At 39.5% G+C, this 20,022-nt stretch overlaps 1 protein-coding gene across 3 annotated transcripts in view; it reads left to right on the top strand.

The window, feature by feature from the left end:
* The window catches only part of ARHGAP6 (Rho GTPase activating protein 6), a 311,150-nt gene that overhangs the window by 236,518 nt on the left and 54,610 nt on the right, over positions 1-20,022 (top strand). For all 3 annotated transcript variants that reach the window (XM_054271896.1, XM_054271897.1, XM_054271898.1), the window contains exon 2: positions 15,755-15,914. In XM_054271896.1, the coding sequence (XP_054127871.1) occupies positions 15,755-15,914 (160 nt within the window). The remainder of the gene's footprint in view (positions 1-15,754; positions 15,915-20,022) is intronic.

Raw genomic sequence — 20,022 nt, 5'->3', positions numbered from 1 at the left:
CAAGGAGCGTGTGTAAGGCGATCAATTAAAACTCATCCGCAGCCTGTTGGAAGCATATTGCAATGATACTTAAGTGTATATTCCCTCTTATTTCAAAATGCAGGCTTTTGGATTGAGTTTCCCTTGGGTATACTTTGTGATTATTAATGAGCTGTATCAAATAATCTTATTTAGCTCATTAAAGGGCATAATGCAGATAAGCGCTCTTTAGACCTCATAAACCTCAAAATTAATCTCTAGATCCATATGTTACTGGAAATCTTTGATAGTCAGCTGAAGTGCTGTGATATTTTGATGTGAGTAGAGTTTGATAAAAGTTAAAAAGCAACATGCAGTGCTGTTATGTGTCTGTGGGATGGGGAGTTCTTTGTACAGCAGCAGTGCGAGTTTCAGCAGGAAGCTCAACCTGGGAGGCAGTTGTTGGTTTTACAAGGACACTGCAGTGAAAGCTCTTTGACTTCCTGTGTCTGTGCCTTTTGTCTGCAAGAGCCTCATACTGGCTCTTAAAGTCCACACTTTTGGTTCCTCTTCTTTTCACTAAACACTTTGCTCAATCAGTAATGAAGGGTGAAGTTCGAAGAGGCTTTAGTGGATCTTTGAGCTGACTAATATATATTTTAATTGCAGTAGTAGTAATGTTGGCAAGAGGAGCTGTTGTGACTACTTAACACAGACATTTTAAAATAATTGGATTGGGGATGCTTACTAGATTGCCATTAAAAATTTAAATAGGAGCAGAGGGCATTGACAGTCCTGTGACAGTCAACAGCCAAGGCATGCAGAGAATAAGGGGAGGGGAAGACAAGAAATAGAAGAGGGGGTAAGGAGAGGACATTGGAAAGCTTTTGTGCTCTTCATTTATCTAAAAATAGGTTTTCAGTCTGCCTTTGAGTTTGTTTATGTTTGTCTTTCCTTTGGAGACTGTGGATGGAGACGTGTCTTTTCAAATGCTTTGGGAGTAGGGCCTGTGCTCTTTGAGCTTGGTTTCTGAAACCGGACTTGGAGCTGGGGTTGCACATTTGGGGAGCTGCTGCGAACTCCTCCCTGGCCATGCAGCTCCCTCTGAGGCCTGGACAAGGCTCTTCCTGCCCCCTCTTTTTTAAAATCTAGTGCAGAATTTTCCAAAATATCCAGTTAAGTCCATAGTTCTCTCTTTGCTCTACTTTCTGCAGGTCAGATATCTAAACACCTCCAAAGGTGGGAGTTTGTCCTTGTGGCTCAAGGGCTGGTGAGGTGTGGGCTGTACCTAATGCTGCTTGTCACACCTGGATTTTGGAGCTACACTAAAAATAAAATCTGCTCTGTGGTTTTATGAAAACAAAGCTGCAAAGTGGCATTTTCAGGATATTGCAATGACTGCTTTTAAAAAGTCTGAGAAAATACAGAGAATCCTCTTCTTGGAGATTACAGCCACAGCACAGGCATGTTGGAGCAAACCCAGCTTTGGTTCCTCCAGGATGGCCTTTCTATTCTCCATCAGACTTTCAGTCTCTGCAGCTCCTTATGATGTTTTCCTTTTCTGGAAAAAGGAGTGATGCTGCATGTTCTCTCTTCATCTGTGTCAATGTATGGGCTTTTATTAGAGTCTAATATAACTTGTCAGAGTACTTACGTCATCTCTTTTGGAGTCATCAGTTTCTGGTGATGGGTAACACTTAGAATCAAGAGATAAAAACCCCCAAGTTAAATATATTTAATTGGTTTTTATTTGCTTTCTGCTTTTTAGAGATTGTGAGGCGCAGGCAGAGAGTGTCTGGAGCAGATGGGTGTTTTGTGGTTACTGGACCAGACAGCAGAGATATAATTAAAGTGCCTTTTTTGCATATGCAACTTGCAACCACTTCTCTATTTTCACAGGTCTTAGGATCATATGAAGTGTAAATTCAATAGAGGTTGTTTTACTTCTCTTATTTATTTCTATTTTTGAATGAGCTGCTTCAGCTGAACCTAGTGCACATAACCTTGTATGACTGTGAATGCTCAGTCTGTCTTCAGGCTCCATGGTGGAGTTTAAAAAGAATACAGGAAAGCCTAAACTAGTGCTTTTCAGTTACTTTTCATGGAAATGTAAAGATCCAGTATGTTTTTATTCATGACAGCTCTGCTGTGTCTCCTAGAAGCCATTCTGCAGGGGGTTTTATACCCCAGGTTCTTTCTCATGGGCCTGGAGGGCTTTTGCTGCTGCAATGCCATCCCTGGAGGTGGAGGAAGGAATCTGTCCTAGGAACTCCAGCTTGCAAGGGGTAAGATACATAGTTATGCATACAAAGTTCTCAAATGGCATCCCCCCATGAAGCACACTGGCACATTTTGGACCAAACCCATCATTCTTAGCTGCAAATGCACTTTAGATTTTCACCGTGCCGTCGTTATTGTCCACAGAAAACATATCTTTTATGAATATTCATTTGAGGCAAAATCACATTTTTTTTCCCACTGAAAAAAACTGAGATTTTAGGTCAATTTTGTTTCTGGAGCTATTTTTGGCAGTCCCATGAGGCATTTATGTCTATAATTGGTCACTGGTGTAACGAGAGAGCAGCCAGAGGAATTCTCAATGCCTGTTAATTTGGGTCTCTTAATCCCGCACCTCTCCAGAGTGTGAGTGAGTCCTTCGAATTTTGCACAATTAGGAAACAAACTAAAAGTTCCATACTCCTTGTCTGTGAATGGCAAAGTTACAATCTCAGAAGTGATTTTTCTATGAGAGTTTAGGCCAAGCTCAATTCAAAATTTTGAGATGAACATTTTTGAGTATTCTGGGGAAAAAATCAAAGAACAAAACAAATGCTCATTTTCTCCCTTTTTGTTGTTGATAGGGTATATTTTTTATAACCTCTCCATAAGCTATGAATATTTTGTGTCATAACGCTTAATTCTGATACCATGTTTTTAAATATAAAGCTGTGCATTACACAGCTGTAGTTTGAAATTAGAAAGATAACTCCCTGGATGTGCTGGTAGCTAATAGAAATTATTTACAAATAAGTTCAACTAGACAGTGTAGACAGCGTGCCTCAAAGAACCCTGGGTTTTCTTGCAGGGAACACTTTTAGTGTATAGTGAATAACCTGAAGAATCCAGGTTCAAAGCAGAATTCAGTTTCTAAGAAGGAAACACTATCAACCTGTGTTTCCAATAAATATGAATTTGTACCTATAGTTCCAATATTGTTTCACTTTTAAAAAAATCTAAGATACAGGAAAAAACCTGTCTCTGGAGCTCAGAAGTAAAAGTGGAAAAAGCTATCTCAATACTTCACAGACATTAAATGTTGTCTTTATGCAGGCCACCAAGAAGGATTGGTGATTTTTAGATACTTTGTTTGCAGGGCAGCTGCTGTGCAGAGCTGGAAATGGCAGTTCCTTCATCACATGGTTTGAGTAAACCAGGCTCAAGAAGGAGCACAACCCCGTTTCCAGTTATATAAATAGCAGAGTTTTGCTCATTAAGGAAACTCAGAGAATACTGGCACAAGGGATATGTGGGCTAAAGAAACTTACTTTTGAAGAAAGATTGCAAGGACTACAAATGTACAGCATATTTTTGGGAGGACTAACAGAACACTGCTCTTTGGCTGCAGCTTCTCAGCAGTCAGTGACAGTACTTTGCTGGGGTTATTCAGCTCTCTCTGCACATAAGAGAGCTTGTTTGCCTTGGAAATGTTGTCTGGTGTGATGCCTAATGTGCAGCACACCAGCTGGTCTTGGCACCTCTCAGCCCTGGGCAGCAGTGTGGAAGGAGGCTGGAAGTGGAGGTGAGGAGCTGCATAATTTGAGCATTTGATGTCAGATCTGAGGCACTGAAAATGCTGAGGCCTCTGCATTGATTTCCCTGGGCTTTTCATAAGGCTTCGGAATTATGGACATCTGATGTCTGAGTTTGGTGCTGTGAGGAGTGAGGCTAATGGCCAAGATGTCAACCCAAGAGGGACTGTGAGTTTCTGAGCTGGGGCTCTCATACCCTGGCTGGTGGGCAGCTCTTCAGCCTGCTGATTTAGATGTGGACAAAGCATGTGGGTAGATATTTGGGGGAAAAAAAGGAAGCTGCACTACATAATCTGCCTTGCCTTGCCATTGCTGTGAACTCCAGCCCGTGGATCTGTGTGCAATCTGATGAAGCACTAGGTCGTGCCAGCCAACAAACAAACTTGTCTCTCTGAACAATGACTTGGTGAAAAGCCACACAGGGCAGAGCTGCCATCGGAATAATTGGTGATTCACTGTTTGTTTCTCACAAATTCCTACACTCTGCCCACGCACTATAGATGACAGCATTCTGTATGGGGACTGTGAACATGACAGACATTATTTATGAAGCAGCGCCTTTATCAAGGGTATTTTTTTTTCCCTAGCAGACTGTGTAAAATGCTCAGTCTCTGTGTTGTTGTTGTCAAATTATGTTACAAATTAATCTGGCGTGCCTGAGTAAGTTTTCAAAGGTGTTTTAAAAAGCTCTGTGCAGAAAGGTCAGGCAGAAGCTGCTGGGAGCTCCTTGCCGTGTTCTAAGGTGCCACGGCAGCTGTGTCCAGCACTCTTGGCTATTCCTGATAGAGGGAGAGTTGGGGCAGTTGCAGATAGTTCTGAGTTTCCACATCCCCAGGTTGAAGGATTTTTGGGAGGAGATCTGCCCCTTCCTCTCATCTCCTTGCACTAGCTCAACACATCTCTGGAGTAAGAAGCAGGGAACCCAGTCACAACTTGTCTGTGTGACTGAGCTTTTCCTTGGGCCAGCCTCTCAGCTTGCTTCAAAGCAGAGAAAGGAAAATACAATTTTTCCTCTTTAAGATTCATGACGTCTGGCAGCAAAAGGTGTCCTGGGAGTCGCAGCTGCTCCAGCCAGGCTCACTCTCAGCTGCTTAGTACACAGCTGCAGGTCAACAACATTACTCTTAATTTATTTTATGATGCAGCATATCTGGATCTGTGTCCTTAATTCAAGCCTGAATATCTGATCAAATACTAGAGAACACTGAAGACAAAAGAGAGCTCAGTTAATGGGTAAGGAAACCAAATAATCTTGTATGTCCTGGGATAGAGGTGAGTGTGATGAAGAACATGATCTGAATGTGGCGTTCATGGTGACATCAGGTTTAATGTTTTTGGGCTTTAGATGAGTTTGAAGAGAAGTGAACGTCTTTGATTCAGGGTGGGGGAAAAGCAGGCACTACCAAGCACTTACCAGGCTCTGGAAATCCATCAACAAACTGAGAGCCTTCAAATACTGTTTGTTTTCAGACCTGTTTCCTGACCATGCCTGTTTTCATAAAGACTGAGAGTAATGAAACTGTGGAATGAGAAGTGACTTTAACGTTTGGAAACCAAACTGTGTAATTCGGCTGATTTGTATTTTAGTGGCTTTGTCAGGTGGTTTGCTTTGGATTCTGTGGTGACATGTTTATTCTCTTTTTTGTATGCTCTGTGCATGAAGGGCACGTAATCCAGGCAGTTGTGAGAAAAATATGATGAAGATAAAGGGGTTTTGAAAGCTGATGGCATGACAGCTGCCGCTGCATAGGTTCATTTTGGCAAGTAACAGTATCTGTATGCATAGGTTTTATGGCCACGGCTGTGTTACTGTTGCATTTTTAACTTTGAGTTAACTGCACACAAGAAAGTAGAGACCCAGAGCTGTTCATCATCTGGCTCGGTCTGTGAGGAGCTTGTAACTCTAGCAATTGTTTCTGTTTTTCATAACAGTGGGAACTTTATGGCTATTTTTCCCCTCTTCTGTCCAAAGTAAATGTGCTGTTTTAAAACAAAGAAAGAAGTGGTGGAATGTCTGTTTGAATTTGGGGTCCTTCAGGTTGGAGGGGCAGTTTAGAAAATACACCTTTTTTCCTGAAAATTGATGCTGCAGTAGTTTTTATTTGTGTGGATCCATTTTCCATTTCTTACTTTAGAAGTCACATTTTTAACAAGCCTCCATGTTAACAGACAATGGTGATCTTTAAGGTGCTTTTTAGTGAACCTCCCAGGTACATGCAAAGATCCATCAGTCTGACCTGTAGCTGTATATCCATTCAGAGCTGTTTGATTAGTTCCAGTATAGTTGAAGTGGTTTCTTAAAAAAATATTTAAACTCTGTTTGGTATTGAACTTAATGACGAATCAGCAGAGTCATGTGTGCAAACAGTAAATTTTTTATGAGAAATGCCAAAATAGTGCTTTTCATTAAGGTAATGTAATGTCCTGTGCTGTGCTTTGCAGAAAGAGATCACATTGTGCTTCATTGCATAGAAAGAAGAGGAAAAGTAATTGCATGGATGAAAAGTATTCATAATACTAAGGAGTGCAAAGCCACCTCTTTGTACTCACAGTATTTTTCCTTGTAATTAGAGTTTGTGTATTTTCTTTTCCATAGAGAATTATCTTTGTGGGGTCCTCAGGAAAGAGAATCAGCAAAACAACTGCTGGTGTGGGTGCAATCTGATATCCCAGATCTTACAAAAACCCCAATAAACAAAGGAAGAAACGCAGTCCCAATAAACTGGAGTAGATTGGCAGAGCACTGTAACTCACTCACTGGTGCAGACTTGTCCTGGGCTGCATGGCATCAGTGTGTAGCACAGGGTAGCAATGGTAGTGTGTGAAGCTAGTGGGAGAGTGGTAAAACTGAAGTGTAGAGTGATTATGTAGCAAAAGAAGTGAAAACTCCTGTTCTCTAAAAGCTAATTTTTTACTTGTTACATGTTTGAAATGCACTTGTCCCTGCCTTGCAGAACTCCTGTGTGGCTTACACTGCAGCACTGCTGTCTGGTGATATAAATTCATGACTCAAAATAAAACTTCCTTAAATAAGAAAATGGCTCCTACAACCTTTTTTCAGCATTTATCTCAGCCAGTTTATGAAAAAGAGAATGGGCATGAGGAAGCACACATGGTCACAGTACAGAGTTGGTGGGTGGTCACTGTTAGAGGTGTCCAAGTCAGCTCTCAGAGTTGCCAGTCATGTAATGAGTTTGCAGATGGCTCTGGCAATCTCTACTGAGGTTCAGCACAGTAGGGATGGAGATGTTGGAGTAGACAGTGGCTTCCTGAGTAGGGCAGTTGTCTGGGATGGGGTAAACCTGGATCCATGGGCCATGCCTGGCAACATGAGGCTCAATAGGAGCAAGTGCTGGGTCCTGCAGTTTTGCCATAATGTCCCCAGGTATCTCTACAGTCTGGGAGAGATGTGTGCCAGTGGAAAAGGACCTGAGGGTGCTGGTTGACAGTGGCTGAACATGAGCCAGCAGTGCCCAGGGGCCAAGAAGAACAATGGCATCCTGGCCTGTACCAGAAATAGTGTGGCCAGTAGGTCAAGGGAAGCGATTCTTCCCCTGTCCTGGGCACTGGCGAGGTCACACCCCATACCCTGTGTCCAGTTCTGGACTCCTCACCACAAGAAAGACACTGAGGTGCTGGAGTGTATCCAGAGGAGAGCAGTGGAGCTGAGGAAGGGCCTGGAGCGCAGGTCCTTTCAGGGGTGGTTGAGGGAGGGGGGATTGTTTGGCCTGGAGAAAGAAGGTCCAGGGGGATGTTACTGCTCTCTGCAATCAGCAATAGGAGAGGACATAGCCTCAATTTGCACCTTGGCAGGTTCAGGTTGGACATCCTGAGTAATTTCTTCACTGAAAGGGTTGTTAAGCATTGAAATGTGCTGCCCAGGCAGGTGGTGGAGTTGCTGTCCCTGGAGTTAATAAATAAATGACAGTGTGGCACACAGTGCTTGTGGTTTAGTTTGCATGGTGGTGTCCAGTCAAAGGTTGGACATGATGAGCTCGGAGGTATTTTCCAACCTAAATGCTTCGTTATGTGTGAAAGCCTGGTTCAAACTCTTGTTCCAGGTCAGGTCACTACTTCCCAGACTTCTTCACAAGTCCTTTGTATTTTAGCTGTGTTACTGACAGCTGTCACTTTACTCTCCAAATGTAAATATTTAGAGATGTCTTGCATTTTGTACTTATCAAATAAATCACACACAGCCCCACTCTCCCCCCAAAAGAAGAAAATAACACTCTAGAATTGTTTTTCAGCCAGATCTGGTATTGAGGTAGTCAGATGACTGTTTTCCTGTGTGGAACAGACCTCATTTTTCTTTCTGTCAGTTGTACAAGTTTATAGAAAAGACTGGTATGAACCACTTGAAACAGTAAGAATCAAGTTTTGTATTGAGTTAAAGACTATACTGTTAGTTAGATCTTAGTTCTTATAGAATTATTTTATTTTAACTTTCTTTATGAGATTGTGACAGTATCCTTGTCAGATCATGTAATCTGCATGAGTCTTAAAAGCTCAAAATCCAGGAAGTACTCAAATACATATTTTTAGTTTTGTGTACAGTACTTTGGCGGATACCATTTTTGCAGGCTTGGAAATTACAATGTGTACTCTTTCACATGCATTCTCTCTTTTAAATAGTAGGTAATTTCCTTTCTTCTAAAATGTTGCAAGTTTTTTTTTTATATAGACCATAATACAAATAGATGTCACTCCTAACTGTTCAAAGCATTGGCTGTGGTCACATTGATACCTCTAATTGTCTGCAGAAATGATTAATTTTGTGCTGTGCAAGCAGAGATCCTCATTGTTTCACTGGGATAGTTTGTACTACAGGGTCATATATCCAAATAGGACATAAAATTTTTTTTTTTTCATTCAGATTGTTTAAATAGAGTTCACATATAGTTTGTCTTACTATTTTGTTTGCTTAACATTAATTTTCTTAGGCTTAGGAGAAGGAGCACTGTTTCAATAATCAGAATCTCATTGGAAGCTTTACCTTTAGTAATGACATAGCTTTTATAGATGGCACTCAGGGAATGAATGGATTACTGTAACCTGCAGTAATGAGCAAGTGTTGTCCTCAGGACAGAGTCCCCCTTTTCCATAACCTGTGGCACAGGAAAACTCAGATTAGATGCCAGTCTTCAGTGTATCATGGCTGTGGTTCTCCATTCACCTTCACAGGCAGCTGAACACTGAGGGCTGTTGGGATCACATTTGTGTTGGTCATAGGAACTGGTGTAGGGTCTGTTTAAGTAAGCTTTGCAACTAAAAGTAATATTTCTGCAGCTATTGTATTGGATTTTGGTTCAGCTGCCATTAGCTTGCAGAGTTTTTGCTATTCCATATGAAGCAGGAGTTTAACACTTGGAAAAGCCTGGCACCAGCCTCTCAATGTATGCTAAATGAACCAATAGAAGGGAAAATACTTCTTCCCTTAATGAGATGAGACTATCCCAAATCTTTTGTGTTAAGATTGATGAAACTTTGTAGCTCACGGCTGTGCTCTCAGATGGTTTAACTACTGCAGTTTTTCAGCTTGCTACTTCATGCAGTCATAGTTGTGGCAGCACTGCTTGTACCTTTAACCTGCAGCAAAATTCAGAGTATTGCAGTATGGCTTAATTCTTAAATCTTAATTCTCTGTTACACATGAAAACACTCAAAAAGCTGCTTATGTGATGACCAACAAAATTTCAGCTGTAATTCTGAAGTTGGATTTAGACTTTTTAAGGTGTTTTGTCTCTATTTTGAAACCTCCAAAAAGGTATTTGGCCATGTCTAGTTTAATTGTATTTCTTTTTATAAATCCCTTAAGAAATATTGATATCTGCTGAAGTAAGAAATCCAAAAAAACCTGACTATATATTTTGTTGCATCTTAGGGAAGCTTTCTGACTTCTGGAGATTGGTTTTTGGATCAGTTGAAAAAGTTCAGTATAGAGTCCATATGTTAGGGATGAATATTTTGCTGGGCAATATCTTTGTACATCATTCAGGTTTATTAATGTCAGAAAAGGAATTAAATACATCTCCATTACACATCAAGTTTTTGTAAGAGAATGCCTTTTAAATACTCTAAACATGCAATAGTATCCTGAGGCATTTAGAAAACTTGGAAAGGTTGATCCGGAAATATTTTCCCCTTTATTTCAACAATTTTAATACTGCTGTGAAAGCATGCTCATTGTTCTGCTCTCTGTTTATCCTTAGACTAAAGTTAGTTTTTACTCTGATAAATGGAAATCACCACTGTAATTAACAGTCTGAAATGGATATCTTTACCTGGACACGGGTTCATGCCTTCTTGCTAGATGAAGTGTTTCTGTTGTGGGTGTGAGTTCTGTCTCCTCTGAGTGGAATACCAGGTTTCCAGTGTTCCCACAGGGGTTCCCTTGCAGTACTGATCCTGAATATGTGGATTTCCAGCCTTGGGAATGAGACAGGAATTGAGGAAGTGTCTGTCTGTAGCAATGCACTGGTTACATTAATTGCCATTAAGTAGTTTGATATCTCAACCAGTGTTTTGTAAAACGTGATCTTTCTGGCAAAACCACACTTAAATACAATATAGTGTGTAATGAGGCAACTTTAGTGCAAGGCTTCAAACTACCACAGAATCATCTGGACTGTACTTACTCTCTTCCTAGAGGAGACGTTATATTAATACTTTTGCCCTTGACGTCAAGGGGAACAGGATGTCACCCTAGATAACAGCCTTAGTGAAGTCAGTCTTTCTTAGTGAAGATTAATTGTTGGGGCCCCATACTTTGTACATCCATGTTTAGATCTCTTCCTCTGAATGCTTTGATGTCACACAGCAAGTCTTGTGCTTCTTTGTATAGTGTTGAGGTGGCATTTCATTCATCTGAGGGAGTTCTTTTGCAGTAGTAGCAGACACTTGGGAGCATCTGTGTGATCTGAGAGCATCTTGGGTTGCAATTGTTTGTAATGCCTGCTGGAAACCAGGGTGCTGCCTGTCATGCACTGAGCTGTGGATGCTATGGGAGAGCATCTGAAATGAGGGAGGCAGAGAGGGTCAGGTTGTAGCACATTTGTACCATCTACTGCTTCTTAACTCTTCATTAATTTGCAGGTGGTTATCTGAGATAGCGTAGAGGACTTTCCATGCAGTTCTTAACTGCATGTAATGCTTAAAAGGCTGCTTAAATTAGTTTTCCCCCTTCTCCTTCATTTTCATCCTGTCCAGGAACACTATTCTGTATAGTGTTGATTCAATAGGACAGAGTATGTAGCTGTACTGAAGTGACTGACTTTTACTTTAGAACTGGTGTTTGTTCTTACTAACAGCAACACCAGGGAAATGAAGAGGCATTACCTGTACCAATAGACAAATTGTGAGAGTTTATGCCTGAGGAGTCTGGAAATAATTATAGAGAGAGTTGAAATAAATGACCAGGGGAAGCAAAAGGTTGTAAAGTGGCAGTGATATATGATTTCATGAAGCTTAAAGAAGTAATTAAACAAACAGAATTAAGACGCTCTAATACTATATTTGCCAAATTATTTGCAATATAATGTTTTTGTGTGAAACCACTGAGTTCTTTTATAGTGGACACCCATCTAAATACAAGCACATAGCTAAAAGTTGCTAGGATAGAAAAAAGTAGACGTAATTGGCTTTGATCCCAGTGGTTTCAAATGGATTTGAGGTAAAGACCAGTGAAAAGTAGACAGCTAATCTGATAATGGTGTTCACCTAAATCAGTCCAGACCAAAGTCATTAACAATAGCAATAAGGCAAAAGATGAAAATTGCACTTTCCATCTTGTATTAAATTCTTTTTTATGAAACTGTGATGTGTGAGGCTTCTTATTTCCCAACCTTATTTCCCATTCACCTAACTCACTAAGGCTTGAAACTCCACAGAAATCAATCAAGGTTGATCACTGCCTATAGATTTGCATCTACATTCAGCATTCTATGCAGTTGTCAGCCAGTTTCTGTATTGTACCAAAGACAGAAGAGTGAGGCCTTTCTGAAAGACATCTGCAAGATTTTCTGTTGGAGGCTCGGGAGAAAGAGGTCAGGCGCACAAGAATAGCTTAGACATGCTTAGGAGTAATTTAAGTGCATGGTGTTACTTAAGTCAGGATGTACCACTTAATATTTATTTTGGAGTTACCAAACATCCAACCTATTAGAAAAATGCTTGAAAGAACATCAGAACAGCTGCAGTCTGTGTCTTATTAAAAATGTGCTTATGACTGTGGACAAGAAGTACAGGGAAAATGGACAGATTCAGATTCTTCACAGGCAAAAGGTGCAGTTTTCCAGCAATCTTCTTTGCTGAGTCATCTGCTCTGGTATTTTAGGTAGTTACCTGGTAAGTGAAGTGCTCGGTTGAGCAGAGGAAAGATGTTAGATATTAATGGGCCTGCCAGAGAGAAAATGCAGCTGAAGTTGTGGATTTGAGAGGAAAAATGCGTGACTGGTTGATGGAAAAAAACAGAGAAGGCTTTTAGTCTAGATTATGGTTTCATAAAATTCTTTGATGAAGGCAGCTCTGCAGTTAGCAGTTTGTCCTGTCAGGCTGATCACTTTATCCCAGAGCAGTTTTTCTTTTTGCACTCTTCTGTTTGTGTGTTGCCTTTTTCTTCTTGGTGATGGAATCATTTGTAGAGCATATTCAGACTTACAGTCCTATAATCTAAATAATAGAGAGCAACCTGTGTACTATGTCTGAACACATTCAAGCATGAACTTCAAAAACAAACGCGTCATTCTGACTTGTTGCTTAAAGGTCTTCTGCTCCTTTTAAGCTTCCAGCTGGGGCAGGCTGATGTTGAATTAGGCAGGTGAAGTGTTTCCTCTCATATGGAGAGAGAAACAGAAAATATTCTTTATGTCTGTGCTGCCCTGTCCTCCTTTGGTTGCCCCACAGAGTGCTGAATAGCTTTAGGCAGATGTAATTACACCAGCCCCCATTCTTCAAGGGAGCTTGACTTTTCTGGACCTCTCCCAAGCCTGGATGATTTTGCAATATTTACAGGCTGTTTGTATAACTGTGCAGTGTTTTGGGAGGAAGATGAGGCCTTTAATTTACCTTGTGTTTTGTAAAGCATCGGAGTATTTGAATAGATTAAATTCTCAAATACTGTGTTTTGACTCATAGAAGACAGTGATATAGAAGTGATATATATTTGCAAAATGAAACGGAATTTTTCAAGGACATATTTCTTGAACTGTTAAAGATTAGGAGATTTCATTGGCCCTACTTACCACGTGATTTTCCAAAAATATTTTAGTTTATTAGTCATGTGTTCCATTAGCATAATAAAAACCTATGTTAATGTGACCTAGCAGAGATTTTATCAAACCCATCAAGTGTTGAAAAGGAATGTCTTCTTTAGTGCACAGCAATTGGGCAGAGTGACTGCGCACTCTTTAATCTCATCAACCTGTTGATGTTGCAAATAACTGATTTTAGCTAGACAGTGAGCACCAAGAACATCTGGGGGCTTTGCAAACTGGCAGAATAAAAACCTGGTTTTTTTAATTTATTGTAATTGTATTGTAATTGGTTTTTCATGTCATTATAAATTATTTTTCATAATTCTATTTCATTCCTGAAAAAGAGGAATAATTCATGCAGAATTCAGTTAAGGAACTTTTGCCTAATTTGTGGTAATTCTTAGAAGTCCCGTGCTGCACTTGGTTTTTGTGGTCTGCAGGAAACAGGACATGTATTCTGTTACCTTAATATTTTCTTCAGGGTGTCATTTTTGCTTCCTTTTCCTGTTTTAATATTAAGGTTAGGGTTTCAAATTTGTTATGGTAGACATACCAGTGATAGTTTTGTTTATGAAAATACTCATGATGGAGAAATAACTTAAGATAAAATACCCCTAAACTCTATCAAAAAAACCTATATTTCTCTGTCTGTACCATTTTGACTGTAGAATACTTTCTGTATTATCTGTTCATGAGGATTGAATGGCATTCTTCTGTGCTTGTAAAGTTTCTTTTGCATTATCAGAGTTGGAAAGGAATTAGTTTTGTTGTATACATTGTCTGGTTTTGGATGATGTTTTTGATCACTTTTATCTATAAATGACAACAGCTTTTTAAAAAATGTAAATGTTTACTTGCAGTTTTTTAAATAAGGTTTATGTGACTCTTGCTGGTTTGGTTTTGCTTAAGTTAAGCTACACAGCTTGGCTTGTAACACTGCAAACCTTTAGTCTAAGGTTACTAAATCTGGTTAGTCAACAGTAAGGCACCAGAAGAGTAAGAAAGTGAAGAGGAAAAAAAAATGAAGTAACAAATTACAGTAGTTAAATACTAGGGTAACACAGAAGTTTTGCATATGTAGATCATGTGCATATAAAGACTATAAAGACATTGATCATAGTACATGCATTAAGATGTAGAGGTCCAGTTGCTGACATTGAGGTAATGCCTTTATCTCTTATGATTGCTTAATGACTTACTAAAACTACTCCGGCAAAAAAAAAAAAATTCCTTGCTAAACTCAAACATGTTTTGTCAATCACAAGAAAGGCTGTTAACTGTGTCATTCCTTTAATCTAAAGGATTAAAGCATTGCTAAATGGTGCTGCACATTTGTTAATGGTTTTTGTCTCATGCTGCTATGTGGATACACTCACAGAGTCATAGGTGTGCATATGTGTTTAAATACAAATGTATGTACAGGTTGTACATGTGTATATAAATGTACATGCGCATATATGGCCAAAATATATGGAAATGTGCAAAAAGATGTTTGCATACATCAGGATGCATAACTGCTAAGTAAAGTCTAATTTTACTGATTTTTATATTAAGGAGCTTCCACCAATAATTTTTAAAGTCAGTGGACATCCTTTGACTGCAGATGGATGTGCAGAACAGATGAATGATAAGTTTACAGTGAAAAAAAAATTAGTATGCAGTGAAGGTAAAGATGTTGAAATTTAAACTGAAAATGAGAGTGAAGTCTATTAATTGTAAGTCTGCCATGCTGTGATAAAAGGCAGGTTGGTGGGTTTCTTACCACCCAGCTGGTGTGCATCAGAGTTTTTTCATTATCAGCAGCTGCATCAGGTTATACTTACTGACAAGACTGATGTTTATTTTTTAACATGGTTAGAATGAAAAACAAATTCTTTCTCTCCCTGTACTAATCTGTGCTCTTTGAGATGAATTCTGGAAGTTTTACTTTAATTGTCAGGCTTTAAGGTTGTGTTTGTGTTCACTCTTTGAGTGATGATTACTTCTCTGGCCCAAGCTGAATACTGGGAGTATTTTGGAATAGTTTTTTTGTATAGGTTCTCACAGGTGGGATATACAACAGCTAAAGCTTTCAGTTTGCTTTCCAAGCATAATTGGTACCTTCCAGAGATGTAGCATATCTCATGCTGTTTTTCTCTATAAATGTTAACAAATAGGTTGTTATTGCAGCTGTTCAAAAACATGGAATGTCTTGTCCCTTAGTCGTTCATATTCTAAACTCAGCCTTGTCGTAAGGAGGAGATGAGATGTGTTGGAAAAGGGGCTCTGCCAGTGCATTCTCCAAGTCTGCTGGAGTAGGATGAGCAAGATGTGGGAGTTAAGATGGAAATTGTCCATGGAGATCTGCTGCTCTGACTGATGGTGCAGGAAGATAATTAAGTAACATCAAGTGCTGTACAGAGAAAGTAAACTGGGAAAAGCAGACAAGGGTGCTTTTTTCCCCCCCTTCCCTGCTTTGTGCTTTTTGTTATTGGAATCCTAATGTTTTTCAACAATACTTGATTAAAATGGCTTCAGACAGAATTGACTTCTTGTTTTGCATGTCTGTATCCCTTTTAAGGAATGCTGCTCTAGGGAAAATAAAGATATTTGAAAAGTTAGCGATGTCCGAGAAAATGGCCTTTTGTCGAGAAGAACCTGTGTTGTTTTTTCTAGCAGTAAAAGAGATGGTTCTGTTTATTAAACTGTGCATACCATATGATGCTTCATATTTTTCCATTTGATTTCCTGTAGGGTGATTTCACTTGGAACAGCATGTCAGGGCGCAGCGTGCGGCTGAAGTCAGTTCCCGTTCAGAGCCTCTCGGAGCTGGAGCGTGCTCGGCTGCAGGAAGTGGCTTTTTATCAGTTGCAGCAGGACTGTGACCTGGGCTGTCAGATTACTATCCCCAAAGGTAAGGGCTTGATAAGCTGTCTCTGTTTAGATTGTTAAGCCACTGATTTCATCTCACAGCAGTAAACACTGGGGGTTTTTTATTCCACAGATACTGTCTTCCATTTCAGTTTTGCTTAACCACAGTCATTATGTAAAAATGATGAGTAGAGTTGTTTGTCTGCTGTGTCCAATTTGGGCCACCTAGGGGTGGGATCACCTGATCAAGGACCGATGTCTACAGGGTAGATAATCTAAATCAGACTCATTCATGCCAGGATGTCTTGATACTCAGTTGAGAGAAAAATGCTTTTCTGACATTTCCTGATATCTAGAATAAAATGTCTATGTAGGTCAGGTAGATCTTACCATAGAAGTGGTATTTTTCATTCTGTGTAACATTGTCTGTGCAGGAAGCCAGCTGTCACTAGTTCAGATAATGAAGACATTTATGTCAAATAATATGAGTCCTACCCAAGTTTTCCTAAAGACAGTGTTGCCTATTTCCTAGAAAACAAGATAATTTTCAGCATAAAACATCAAACTCCTAGGAAACAGGAGATGAAAAGGAGAAGCTCAGCTATCGGAATCCTGATGCAGGATATGTGCATGTGGTGGACCTGTACTTAGGTTACCATGGAAGAGATCTAAACCTCACTAATGAGAAAGTTTCTGTTGTTTCCTGTAGGCTGCAGATCAAGCATAGCAGAGATAGCTGTTGTGCAATCATCTGCAAATCTGGCTTTCCTGTGGTTTCTTTGCAGTTGTGTACTTACATAAGGAATAACAAGGGATCACTGAATTCTCACTTTTGACCAGAGGTCCTGTGTGGTAGCATATACACAGTGATGCCACAGGAGCAATTCTTTAATGGGTCTAAGTTAAGCAGAAAAAATTTGTCCAGTCTGTGAAAATAATGTTGTAGGAAACAAATGAGAAAGAGACAGGCTTTTGTATTCATCAGCTTTTTAGTATCTGCAGAAAACTTCTGCCAAAACCAACAAAGTCCAACTTCATGCATGCAGCAAGGCATCAGTTTGTAATGAGATGGATTTTATCAATTTCTTCAAGCCTCACCAGCTTCCCTGCTCCCTCAAAAACAAGTTTGATCAACAGGAAAACAATTTTATCAGATATTCCTAGGAAGAACTGGAACACTAAGAGCATTCCAATAATTTCTGACAGTCTAAACTGCCAATGGCTGTTCCAGAGAGAAATGAAAATACATATATGGAGGTCCTACATATGTGGATGGATGTGTGGTAATATCATCCAAGACAATTGAGTATACACATTCACAGAATAGCTTAGTTTGGAAGGGACCTTAAAGGTCATCTAGGCCAACCCCTTGCAATAAGCAGGGACATCTTGAACTAGATGTTGCTCAGAGTCCCATCCAAACTGGCTTTGAATGTTTTCAGGGATTGGGTATCTACCACCTATCTGGCCATAAAAGGCCAAATATTTGGGGAGTCTTTCAGATTTGAATCACACACAAGAACTATTTTTATTTTCACAGCATATATATAGATGGGTAAATATAAAACATGAAATAATTTTAGATATATTGAATCTGAAAAGTGTAATTGTAAGCATAGAAACTAAATGAGAATATACATTTTTGTTAAGCATTTAAAAATAAAAGGCATTTCAAAAAGTCAGGAACTCCAGGCTACTGTTTCGTTGCTGGTGCTGACCCCATAATTTCATTAATCTCTTGACTCATTTTGACTGAGAAATAAATTGGCTATTCAGTTCTGCTCTCCAGTTTGGATGTACCAGTGAGATTATTAATAAGAGACAAATAATTGCACATCTGCATTCTTGCTTTGAATGACCAGATCATTAGATTTTCTGTGTTTTGAGGTATACATCACAAAGGAATAGCCAGTACAAATGAATTTTAAAATGTTGTAATACCATCCATTGAAGGAAGTGAAGGTAATAGCTAGAATTAAGGTACATTTTGTATTTAACTATCCATCCTGTTTCAAAGCTTGGCACCAGTTTTGACAACAGAAATAAATAATATTTTGAAGTGGGTATATCTAATAATCACTCTGTCAATCCATCATGCTACATCTGTGCTGGTACTTTGATAGGAGAATAAAAATCTACCATATTCTGAAATTATTACAGATTGGTTTAGGCCCTTTGCAGAGACACTCTGAAGTCCTCTTCATGTTCCTATAATTTTTAAATGTGTGGAATGAAAATGTATGACAAGAGTTTACAGGCGTCCATCCAGTTAATCATCATATTCAAACATCATGTGTAAACTGGGAATTTCAAGTTTTATCCATGTGAAACTGGCTTGGGCACTTTGGGCATGCAAGAATGCAAAAATAAAAATTCCATCACAGCCATCAAGTTAAAATCAGACTCAAGTTAAAAACAAACTGTTAAAACTGTGAGATGTAGAACTAGTACTGTCTGAGAGAGCTAGAGGAGCTCTGTAGGTCTGGAGAGATCCAGAAAAATGAGATATGTACTCTGCAACTCTCTTCTACTTCAGAGAATGCCATATGAAAATATTCATGAGTAGAGGCAAGTGGAACTATTTATGTATTAGAAAATTTAGAAATCTGTGCATAGAGTCGGACTTCTTTGTGTTTCTTTGGCTGCTTTTCAAAACTTGCTAGAGAATTACATTAGAACATGCATGTGCCTGCTGGGCATTTACTTCCTGCAGGCATTTGAATAGTTACATTTACTGGCATAGGTATGGTGAAGAGTAAAAATTCATTGTTCATGGCTAACAAGTGTTTGTGCCAAACGTGCATGCACGGAGGTTAAAGCAGAGTACAGATGCCTCTGCCTTATCTTACAACCACAGACATGCTGTTACTGGTTGCTTCTTCACAATGCTTCAGTCCTCCCATGCTCGGAGGGTCCCTTTGTCACAGCTAGTGCAGTTTACCTCTTCCAGGGCTCATCTGGCTGTTCCCACCCTTGTGTAGGAATGCACAGACTGTGATACCTCATATGTAATCCCTCTCCTTCACTGTATTGTAGCTATTACTGTTAATGAAGAACATTACTCACATCTCCTAGTAAAATATCCTGTGGTCACAGAGAAGAGATCACTTCCCACAGGAATTCCTTTAACCAGAATGTCATTTAAAAGAAGCTACAATTGCACTAAAGTAGGTAATTCAAATGAATTGAAGTTGATCAAGAGGTACTAGTTTTACATATACCATGAGATGTTTCACGTTTATTTCTTGTTGTCTTGCTTTTCTGCCTTTTATCTTTCAAATTCTGTAATCAACTCCTTTTTTGCTCCCCCATATCATTCCCCCATTTGCCACCAGAAACTAGACCAAGAATCATTTATCTTTTGTTGGTTAATGTGTTAAGTTGCAAGAGGATGTAATTTCCAGGCAAAGCATTACACAGTTTCTTTACCAATGCAATTACTCTGTGAAAGATTTTTAATTTGCTGACATTCTGAATGTCACAACAGTACAATTCTGCTGGTGCTTCTTTGTAGTTCATGTTTACAATATAGTGTGTCTTTTCTCATTTCAGGGAAGTCAATCTTCTCTTTAAAATAGGAGAAAAAAATGGTGATGCAGGTCACTTCAGGTGTGCTTACTTTTTGGTGACATTACGATTTTGAGTATGTCCTTGCACAGAATTAGTGAGAAAAATGAACCTTTTACAGAAGGTCTTCACAAGCAAATGCTAACTCAAGTTAGATGGCTTCTGCAGAGTAAAACTGGGATCAGAGCAGCAGAGGAGCTCATTTTCTTCTGTTCATTGGCTCCAAGGTAGCTCTTGAGCTGAGAGGTTGTTGAATGAGGTTTGATTGGATCAGTTTCCTAAATATCTCATGTTTATAATGACTCTCTTAACAGTCCTGTCCCACTTCACTGACCCTGTGTTTGGAAGCAGGGGTAGGAACTGCTAGGAGGTGAGCAAATGCGGAATTAGGGCTTCAACCCTATTTCAGCTCCTAGAACTTCTGCCTTGGTTTTGAAGGTATGATGGGAACCTGCTGGTGGAGGGGCTCAAATAGGATTTGAGACTCAGGGATCATATTTGGGTCTTCTCTTTATTCAAGAAGAGAAAATTTCTTCTTCTGTTCGTTCCAGTTCCTAACAGGATGTTGTCTTCTCAGCTTTGCA

The sequence above is a fragment of the Melozone crissalis genome, unplaced genomic scaffold (assembly GCF_028551555.1).
Source record: "Melozone crissalis strain CALT ecotype California unplaced genomic scaffold, PUWL_Pcris_2 ptg000013l_1, whole genome shotgun sequence".
NCBI classification, from domain to species: Eukaryota; Metazoa; Chordata; class Aves; order Passeriformes; family Passerellidae; genus Melozone; species Melozone crissalis.
The sequence above is the reverse complement of the archived record's forward strand: the minus strand, read 5'-3'. Positions and strand labels throughout refer to the sequence as shown.